The sequence below is a fragment of the Nannobrachium achirus genome (genome assembly GCF_963921795.1).
Source record: "Nannobrachium achirus genome assembly, chromosome: 14".
NCBI classification, from domain to species: Eukaryota; Metazoa; Chordata; class Actinopteri; order Myctophiformes; family Myctophidae; genus Nannobrachium; species Nannobrachium achirus.
This window is the reverse complement of record NC_137821.1, coordinates 1201792-1212783: the sequence shown is the minus strand read 5'-3', so window position 1 is coordinate 1212783 and position 10992 is coordinate 1201792. Positions and strand designations below refer to the sequence as shown.

The 10992-nt window shown below is 41.8% G+C and overlaps 1 protein-coding gene across 1 annotated transcript; it reads left to right on the top strand.

Annotated features, from left to right (window-relative positions):
• Positions 1–297: 297 nt before the first annotated feature.
• On the top strand, positions 298–10369 carry LOC308298646 (protein NLRC3-like; the record flags this gene model as incomplete). The annotated part of the gene is made up of 3 exons (XM_080742289.1): positions 298–326; positions 729–2285; positions 10294–10369. 3 exons carry the CDS (start codon positions 298–300, stop codon positions 10367–10369), a joined length of 1662 nt encoding a protein of 553 aa, XP_080598415.1.
• Positions 10370–10992: the final 623 nt, after the last annotated feature.

Here is a 10992-nt window from a genome sequence, read left to right as displayed (position 1 = left end):
ACAAGACCGTGGCACAAAACTAGTGAAAACAACCGATCTACAAGCACACAACGCCTCGCGATGCGAGGCATTGTGTGCTTGTAGATTGGCTGTTTTCACTAGTTTAGTACATTTTATAGATGATAAATACAAAACGAACGGTTTTGGACATACAAGGTTTCCACCCGACAACGACGATATGCTATAAATATAAGGTGCTGGGAGTGAAAATTATAATGTAGGGGTGCCTCGGATTAAAAAAAAATATTAATGGGGTGACCTGAGACAAAAAAAGTTTAGGAACCCCTGCTTTAGCCAATGAGCGATCAGCGAGCCCACACTGTTTCGTAGGAACAGTATTTCTAGTTTTTACTGCCATGCATAAAGGACAGAAGACAGTCTGGAGGACATTTCATTAATAATGTTCATACACAGCTGTAAGAATGTAAAGTTATGAATGAAGCTGAATGTTTAAAATGTCTTCATTGTCTTCTCATAGCAGGTGTCAGTCCACAGGAGGTTCTAAAGGTTTATAAGGTTAGTTTGAACCGTCTTGATCGTGTGACATACGTCACTGAAGTGCCCTCCCTCAGCAGCATCTTCACAGAGCTCCACATCTCAGTGGGAGAGAGTGAAGGGGTTAATACCCAACATGAGGTCTGGCAGCTTGAGAGAGCTTCCAAGAAGAAGACCTTCCATGACCAACCAATCAAATGCTCTGACATCTTTAAGCCCCTCCTCCTTGGCAGAGACAAACCTATCAGAAGAGTTCTGACCAAGGGCATCGCTGGCATTGGAAAAACCTTCTCTGTGCGTAAGTTCACTCTGGACTGGGCAAGGGGTTTGGGAAATCAAGATGTCATTCTCCTGGTTCCCTTCTCATTCCGGGAGCTGAACTTGGTCAGAGATGAGCAGCACAGTCTTCTCTCACTGATCCATCGTTTCCACCCAGAATTAAAGAAGGTCACAGCAGAGCAGCTCGCTGTCTGGAAGGTTGGCTTCATCTTTGATGGTCTGGATGAAAGCAGGTTTCCGCTGAAATTCGAGAACATTCGCATTGGTTCTGTTGTCTTCCAAGAGAATGACATTGTTTCTGATGTCAGAGTGACATCATCAGTGGATTTGCTGTTGACAAACCTCATCGAGGGAAATATGCTCCCTAACGCCCTCCTCTGGATAACTACCAGACCTGCAGCAGCCAATCAGATCCCTCCTGATCATATTGACCTGGTGACAGAAGTACGAGGCTTCTCAGACCCCCAGAAGGAGGAGTTCTTCAGGAAGAGATTCAGTGATGATGAGAAGCTGGCCAGCAAAATCATCTCACACATGAAGACATCAAGGAGCCTCCACATCATGTGTCACATCCCAGTCTTCTGTTCGATCACCGCTACCGTTCTGGAGGACATGTTGAAGACAGACGAGACAGAACAGCTGCCCAAGACCCAGACTCAGATGTACAGCCACTTCCTGTCGGTCCAGACAAAGAGGAAGTGGGAGAAGTATGAAGAAAGTCATGATGTGAATCAACAGCAGCTCATGGAGAAGGACAGGGAGGTTCTTCTGAAGCTGGGCAGGCTGGCGTTTGAACATCTGGAGAAAGGCAGTGTCATGTTCTACCAAGAAGACCTGGAAGAGTGTGGCCTCGATGCGAAAGACGCCTCGCTGTACTCAGGACTGTGCACAGAGATCTTCAAGAGAGAGAGTGTGAGCTTCCAGAGAACAGTCTACAGCTTTGTTCATCTGAGCATCCAGGAGTTTCTGGCTGCAGTCTACCTGTTCCAATGTTTCACACAGAAGAACACGAAGGTACTGAAGACATTCGGGGTAGTCTGGTACCGTGGCTTGGAAGACTTCCTGGAGTCAGTCATGGTAAAATCCCAGGAGAGTAAAAACGGCCACCTGGACCTCTTTGTCCGCTTCGTTCATGGCCTCTTACTGGAGTCCAACCAGAGTCTGTTGGGAGGCCTATTGGGTCAAACAGAGAACAGTCCAGAGACCATCCAGAAAGTCATCAACAACCTGAAGAAGATGGCCACTGAAGATCCCATCTCTCCTGAGAGAATGATCAACATCTTCCACTGTTTGATGGAGATGAACGACCACTCAGTACTTCAGGAGATCCAACAGTACCTGAAGTCAGGGGACAGATCAAAGCCACTGCTTGAGAGCCAGTGTTCAGCTCTGGCCGCCATGCTGCTGATGTCAGATGATGTTCTGGATGAGTTGGACCTGGACACATACAACACATCAGAGGAGGGGCGACGGAGACTGATCCCAGCTGTGAGGAACTGCAGAAAGGCTCGGTTAGTATTCATGTGAATAGAAAACATACTAGAATAGAATCAATCTACCTTCACAGCACTACACTATAACTAGAAATGATGGTTAACATAAAACATTGGTTTCACAAAGTGTGGTCCGGGGTCCACTAGGGTTACAGTTGTGGTCCCCAGCTAATTTATACTATGCGAAAATAGTCAATCTACAAGCTGTAACACGGCGTGCTTTTCGATCGGCTATTTAAACTTTTCAATATATACTGTTTCCCTTGCACTAAACATTGTCAGATGGTGTCCGCAACCACATAATGTAACAGATGCAGTAATAACCACTCCTTTAAATACTATCTGGGTCTCAAATAGAGACTGGGGGTGTTGTGTTTATTTATAAATAAATAAAAACAAGACTATGAGTCTAAAAGCCCTGCTATTTAACCTAACTGGACCAGCATTCTCACTAGTTTGGCTAAAAATAAAATAAAAAAGTAAAATAAGTAACATTATGTCTGGTAAATGATCTACAAGCTCACAGTTGTGAGGTGCTCATTTCTGCCATGCAAACAATTATAAATCAGGCTTGCGCTCTCTATGGAAAAATAAATACAAATACATGTTATGTTTTACTGCTAGGTTTTATATTGTAATTGTGGTGAAAGATCCAAACCAAGACACAACACAGTGTAACAATGCAAAGCCAAATGGTGTATTAATTTAGAATAAGGTTGACAGAGGTAGAGAATTTGCAGGAAAGAGTCAATAAAGTCTATGGGTTTGACGCTTTGACATCACACTCTGACATCACTGTGATGTCAGGGGAACCACACTAACAGAATCCATTGTATGCCCTTATATGGAGATCCCTGAAGTCATCAATATTAAGCCCATATCTAACAAGACTTCATATGGGAATGCCCATATATGGAGGAAGACAGCCCATATCTGTGTGGCTGGTTCTACAGCCAAAGATCTCCATGTATGTGCATAAAAGGGATTGTATGTATGTCAGATGTCATAGACATCATAGGACTTTCACATAACGAATAACTGAGTAAGCATGTTTGGGCTCTCACAGCATATCTTCATATACAGTACATGGATCTCCATATATGGGTACTGATGAGGTGCAATTATATTATTGTTATATTGCTTAGTTTGACACAATTTGTAGATGAGGTCAGAAGGTAGGGAGGATAGGATGGAGGTCACAGCTGGCAGCAGTCAGTGCCTGTTTGTTTTATGGCCGTGTGAAGGAGATAAGGTGTGCTTGGCTTTTAACGAGCTCAGTAGAGAATAATGTGTTGTTTTTGCTTAGCCAATTATGAACTGAGAATCAGAGTAGAGCAGGGCAGTCTGTCATGTCTGTCTTGGTGTAGGACGTATGTACATGTGTGTGACTGTTACAGCGCTGTAAATTAATGTTTTCTATTATCTTTTAACATCGTTTCTGAGTCAAGGTTTTGCTGATCTTTTGAGAGTTTCAATTCCGCTAGGATTTCTACGTCAGTTTCAGGGGTCTCCATATATGGGTAACTGGTCCGATGTTCATCACTGGCCAGATGGCCAAGACATTGTGCGACCTCGCCCATGTCGCCCTTAGGCGTCTTACTGGTATTATTCTTTTCAACATATGTTGTTGTTTATGATGTTTATAAGCTCTAAATGTGTGACATGTTGTGAGCTTGTAGATCTGATATTTTGGCTGCATGTTCAGCCCAGAATAGGGTCATAGGCCATATGGTGGTGCTCTACCGTACATCATTTAGAACTAGATAGAAGATCTACTAGTTAACTTCATTGACAGTGAATGTGGTCTAATCTATTTGATTTTACATTTAATCTTTACAGACTTGCTGGCTGTGACCTCAAAAAGACCGACTGTGAAGTTGTGGCTTCAGCTCTCAGCTCTAATCCTTCACATCTAACAGAACTGGACCTCAGTGGGACCAAACTGGACCTTTCATCCGTGGAGCTGATCTTTGCTGGACTAAAGAGTCCACATTGTAGACTGCAAGTCCTAAGGTCAGACTAATTTACCACCATTATTTGTATTAGTTTAGTTTGACTATTTATTATTTGATCATAACATGAATACTGTGCTGAGACTTTATTTGAATAGTGTGAATAAGGTTGACATCATGGTAACCCACACTGACTAGAATATTGATAAGGTACAGTGACTACAGTATGTGATCCATCATGGCTGCTAGGGAATGATCACATCCAGTTATGTAATCATTTGACTGTCAAACTGGTGTAAACACAGACTGGAAGGTTTGCTGGTTCCTCAGCCCACCAGCAGTCTGATCAATTATGATCACTGTTGTGTCTGTAAGAGTTTCAGAGTAAAACAGTCCATTACTATGAAATGTTGCTGATAAAACTGTCTCCTGTCTGTTTCCTATAACAACACAGATCTTTCATGTGTATTTAGTAAAAGTAATGGAAAGCAAAACTGCTACACAATTATGTGATTTAGAGAAATGCATTTTTAATGTAATTAATTAATTAATATTTGTTCCATTTTCTTCATGTAAATGATTAGTATTATTATTATTTGTACATTTATGGACCTCAGTGGGACCAAACTGGACGATTCAACCATGGAGCTGATCTCTGCTGTTCTAAAGAGTCCACGTTGTGGACTGCAGATCCTAAGGTAAGAATTTACCACCATTATTTGTATTAGTTTAGTTATAGTTATAAAAACACAGATCTTCCACATTATTAGTATTGGAAGTAAAAACTGCTACATATGTGAATGTAATTTTTATTTGATCATATAATGTTCAATTCATTTTTCTTTATGAATGAATCATATTTATGAATATGAATCATTAGTATTATTATTTGTACATTTATCTTTCTGTGTGTCTGTCTGTGTTGTTTTCGGTGACGATAAGAACCTGATTTCCTTAACTGCCTTGTTTCATGCCAAGACGGTGATGAGCTAAACAAAGCTCTTTCATGACTAAAATATAACGAGACGTTTATGTGTGATTTCTTTTGACAGCTATTAAAACAGCTGATCTACAAGCTCATTTTTTATTTTTATTTTTTTGTGCGAAAGGGTGGCATTAGATGAAAGGTTGTGGGGTCACTTCATCAGTAGGGTTCATTCTCCAGGGAGCATCAATGTGCTCCATAAGTTTCATGACAATCCTCACATTAGATTTTCACACATGAAGTGTGACAGTGAAGATTTTAACCAAATGGTGGTGCTAGAAGAAAGACTATTTGGGGAGCTTAAAGGTTCACAGTCTTTATCTGTATCATTCTTTTCAATACGTGTTGTTTATGATGTTTATGTAAACTCCCAATGTGCGACTTACTGTGAGCCTGCAGATCTGCTATTTTGTCTAAATGTTCAGCCTAGAACAGGGTCATCGGCCATGTGGTGGTGCTCTACCGTACACCATTTCTAACTAGATAGAAGATCTCTTAGTTAAAGACGCAATGCAACAGAAGTTCTCCACTTGCTCCACTTCCTTATGGTGACACAGTTCCTAGTGAAACGCTCCAGGAAGGAGGGACATAGCGCTGGGAGGAATGTGATTTGAAGGTCAAAAAGTAGGCGGGCCATAACTCATTAAAGACATTAATAATTATGTAAAGACGGGTGGGCTGACGAACGACGCTGAGTCCCACAGCGTCGCTCCATAGACTGACAAGGCAGCGGCTACGGAAACTATTTTGTGTTTATAGGAGATGAGATGTCGGCCGCGACTTGTGATTGGCTGGACCGGAGGTAAGCCAGCGTTATTGGCTCTGCTGTGTGGGGAGGACGAACGGGGGGGACGAACGGGGAGGACGAAGGGGGAGGACGAATGGGGGAGACGAAGGGGGAGGACGAACGGGGAGGAGGGGGAAGGGGGAGTCATGCGGACCAGCGGCTCGCGGGGAGTCACTGAAGTTGAAGTAGATGAGGTTGATTGACTCAGGCAGTTGTCAATCATTCTGACCTCATGAATTATTAAGTAGAGTTAACGCAGCCTATGTCATCACGCATTACATTTTTATTTAGGGGCTTTACTTAGGGCTGTAATCGTCTTGTTATAATACACAAACACAGGTTTTTTTTTGCCATCCACTGTAGGCCCATATTATCACTACAGATATGCTCTAAAATTTTGGGGGGGGGAAAAAAACATTTTTATTTCACTACGTCTTTAACTTCAATGAAATTGAATGTGGTTTAATCTGTTTGATCATTTCTGATTTTACATTTAATCTTTACAGACTTGCTGGCCGTATCCTCAAACAGACACACAGTGAAGGTGTGGCTTCAGCTCTCAGCTCTAATCCTTCACATCTAACAGAACTGGACCTCAGTGGGACCAAACTGGACCATTCATCCGTGGAGCTGATCTCTGCTGGACTAAAGTGTCCACATTGTAGACTGCAGACCCTGGACCTCAGTGGGACCAAACTGGGCCTTTCATCCATGGAGCTGATCTCTGCTGGACTAAAGTGTCCACATTGTAGACTGCAGACCCTGGACCTCAGTGGGACCAAACTGGACCTTTCATCCATGGAGCTGATCTCTGCTGGACTAAAGAGTCCACATTGTAGACTGCAGGTCCTAAGGTCAGACTCATTTACCACCATTATTTGTATTAGTTTAGTTGTACTATTTATTATTAAGACGCCTCAGGGTGACAAGCTTGTCACCGCTACTGCTTTTACTGTCACCGCGCCTCAGTGATGTGGACATCAGGGATTTCTTTTTTTTTTTTTTTTTTGCCCAAATGCTCACAAAATGTATTCAGAATCATAAAAACCTCCTAGTTCGACCCCTCACATATTTTTAGGGGTATTTATTTCCTTTATACTGTGTATAGTATGTATAGTAAGTGAATGGGACCCCAACTTTCAAAAGCTGTCACAAAATCCTCTAGGGATTTTGAAATTCAAACTTTGTTAGATGTGTTATTTGACCAACACATTGGTGAAGAGATGTCTTTGTAAGGAATTCATTCCCAGATTTTACATTATATCTGATAATATTCCCTGACTAATATAAACAAAAAAAGTGTTGTTTTTTTTGTTTTTTTGCTGCCTGTTCATTTTGCCATGTGTTGGGAGTTAATAATTGCTTCTCTGCTGACGCACGAGCCATGAGGACTTATTTTGTGAGCTGCCATTTCCACTATTTGTACCAAATGTTTAAAAATATATTAAATTATTTTCACATTTTTCAAGATTATTTTTAAAATAGCAGATCTACAAGCTCACCCTGAATTTGATGTGTAGTAGAGCTGGGATACCTGACCGAAAACCTGTGGGACACGTAGATACCCGTGGGTTCGGGCTCGGGACGGACGCATTTTCAATGGTTAATGGTCGGACGTCAATTCGGGTCGGACATCATTTTGTTGATATAGCCTACTTATGACATGCACCACGCACACTCTCTGATGATGCGCACAGCGCACAACTCCTTGTGTTGGCACTGCTAATGCTGCTGGCTCCTGATGCTGCTGGCTCCTGTCCTCTGCCTGCTGTTTGGTGTTATTGCGACCGTGAGGTCGCACGTTACTACAGGGTTCCCGCGGGTCCTTAAAAAGTCTTAAATTGTCTTAAATAAAAAATCGTGAATTTAAGGTCTTAAGAAGTCTTAAATTTGACCAAATCTGACCGTAGGTATTAAATTTGAAGATGCTGTTTTTAAGGCTCATGGGGAAATTAAGCCATAAACATTTGTAGGCCTACGTATTCATTTGATTCGTTCGTTTATTTGATTTATTAATATTAGACGATGAGAGACGACTGCAAAAAGGCTGAAGCGAGCAGCAGTCAGTGGGAAGAGGAGCTTGCTTGTTGTTCTCGGCTCCGCCCGCTTTGTCAGTACTGTGGTGATGTATGTGGATGCGGAAGAGGGTAGTTTTGTTTTTGAACAAAACAAGCGCTCCTTTTCTCTAGCCTCCCGTCACATCAACTGCCCTGTGCTCTCCCTGTTATGTAGCGCTCTCACATCACACTGAGTGAGCGCAGATGAGAGCATACAAGTAAACACACTTGGCGTGTAGTGGAGTTGTGCTTGTAGGCTGTGGAGTGGACTTCTTAAAAAGTTTTAGATTGAGACAATTCGCGATGCGGCCGTGCGCGATTCTGCATTGATGCAGGGATGTGACATAATCGATGTTTGTTGATTTTCCTCAACCATGAGGAATTAGCTAGCTACATGCTAAGGCTATTGTCCCGTTCCTTCTGCCTGTGAGACAGAATGAAGCTGACAGTCATAAAGTCATTAGTCAGCCTGTTTTCAAAGAGGAGAATCTACCAATCATCTGTGATTTACAACAGCTGTTGTACCGAGCGATTTTACGTTCTACACGCTCATCAATACACCGCGTATCTCCTCTCCCGACTTGAGTCCCGTTCACTCAGTAATATAATAATTTTACTCAGTGACCAGGGTTGCCAACATTGGACAGTCAGAATTCAGGAGATTTTAGGGGGGTAGTTTGGGGGGGCATATGGAAGAATTTGATTTTATAACTGAAGCAATGTAAGACCCATATGTACTAATATTCACTACTTAAGTGGATATCTCACTATGATTACATCCACTGCCCAGTGCCCACACCCTTAAGCAGGGTATCTGGGGGTCCTCCCCCAGAACTTTTTGAACATAGTAGATTTCTGGTGTTCTGGTGATCTCAGACTGTCTGAGATTAACATTGAGGGGTGGCATTCTCAGCTGTGATACATGCCTGTCTTCTAAGACAAGTACCTAACTTGGCTATTTGGATCTGTATATCATAGGCTTTATTATATTTTTTATTGTGTATTAATATTTTATTTTTTCATTTCTGTGGTAGGAGTCCCAACATTTTGCTGCTTGTATGTATGAGTCAGTAAATACAGCATCTTGTAGTTGTAATTCACTGCAGAAGCTGGGTTTATGGTTTCAAAAGACAATATTGTGCATCTCCAATTCTGAATAATGGTGACAGGCCACAGTGGTCTGCTGACCCACCTGCTGTCCGAATACGCACCCGATCCCCAAGTTATCAACCCAAATAATAGATTGGGCTCTAAAATACAGGTCTGTTCGCCCTCCAAGCCGTTCGCCCTGGGTGTCTATCCAGCGTAATGATAATCGGGGGTGAAATTATTTACTATTCTGTCCCTATTGTGACATAACTCGGACAGCGCTGAGCCGGCTCATGCGACCTTCTCAACGCTCGACATGGCTACTCGCTTGCTTTAGCTCGCTCGGCAGTGTCTCACGTGGATCAAGGTCGCCTGAGACGGCGCACCTCCGTCATCTCCACCGTCAGCGTGGTGAGCGTGAGGTAGGGCGAAGGGCCCGGGAGGGCGATTTGGGTCTTAAATTACATTTGTTGAGGTCTTAAAAAGGTCTTAAAAAGTCTTAAAATTTACTTTCAAAATGGTGCAGGAACCCTGTACTATGAAAAGCTCCACCGGCTGTCTGTCCTTCCGTGTGTTACTGACCAGAGGAGGACACATCATCAATATGTATAGTTGTAGTACACATCATGACCAGAGGAGGTCACATCATCAATATGTATAGTTGTAGTACACATCATGACCAGAGGAGGTCACATCATCAATATGTATAGTTGTAGTACACATCATGACCAGAGGAGGTCACAACATCAATATGTATAGTTGTAGTACACATCATGACCAGAGGAGGTCACAACATCAACATGTATAGTTGTAGTACACATCATGACCAGAGGAGGTCACAACATCAATATGTATAGTTGTAGTACAAATCATGACCAGAGGAGGACACATCATCAACATGTATAGTTGTAGTACACATCATGACCAGAGGAGGTCACAACATCAACATGTATCGTTGTAGTACACATCATGACCAGAGGTGTCACTAGAGTCACAACATCAACACATAGTTTTATTATCAATGAACTTTGTATAATCATTTATTAATTCTAATCTTCTATTTAACATGTAATTACAGGCTTGTTGGCTGTTCCATCACTCAGACAGGATATGAAGTCCTGTCCTCAGCTCTCAGCTCTTCTCCCTCCCATCTAAGACTCCTGGACTTGACTTTCATCATGGTGCCGGAGTCAACCCTGAAACTTCTCTCTGGACTCAAGACTCTCCAGTGAGTAGAGTGTTGGTGCAGTTATTAACTTACAATGTTTCAATGGCTGTATGGTGGGAGTGGAACCATAACTTACTTACTTTTTTTCTTCATTTTCATTTTCATTTCATATAAAAGTAGAGGATCAGGGCTTTAGAAATTGAACTATGTAGTTGTGAGGGGTACATGTTTAACTTTTAGTAGGCCTTGTTAAATTCATCCTCAGAAATGATTTAATGATCCTTCATCTGTCTTAACTGTTCTAAAACACTAACAGCTGTTTTAAACATGTTTGTTTTACGACATGTTTCTTGTCTCAATGTCTCACTAGCCACCTATCCCAGAATGCCTTGCATTTGAATATGTGAAGCACAATAACAATACAATAAAAAGGTTTATTTGTACAGCAGTTTTCAAAAACAGATTTACAAAGTGCTTCACAGATTAGAATTACATCAAAAGATTGGTGAATGTAACGTAACCCCAAATAATTCCCATCAAACTAAAGAGTCTGGGTCTAAACTCAAGCCTTCACAGCTGGATTTCGTTTTATCTTTAAATATCTTACATTCATTAATTATTAGTGTGGTTGACCCTGTAGGGAATGATATTATAATTCAAAATAGTGGAAGATCTAAAAGTCAAATC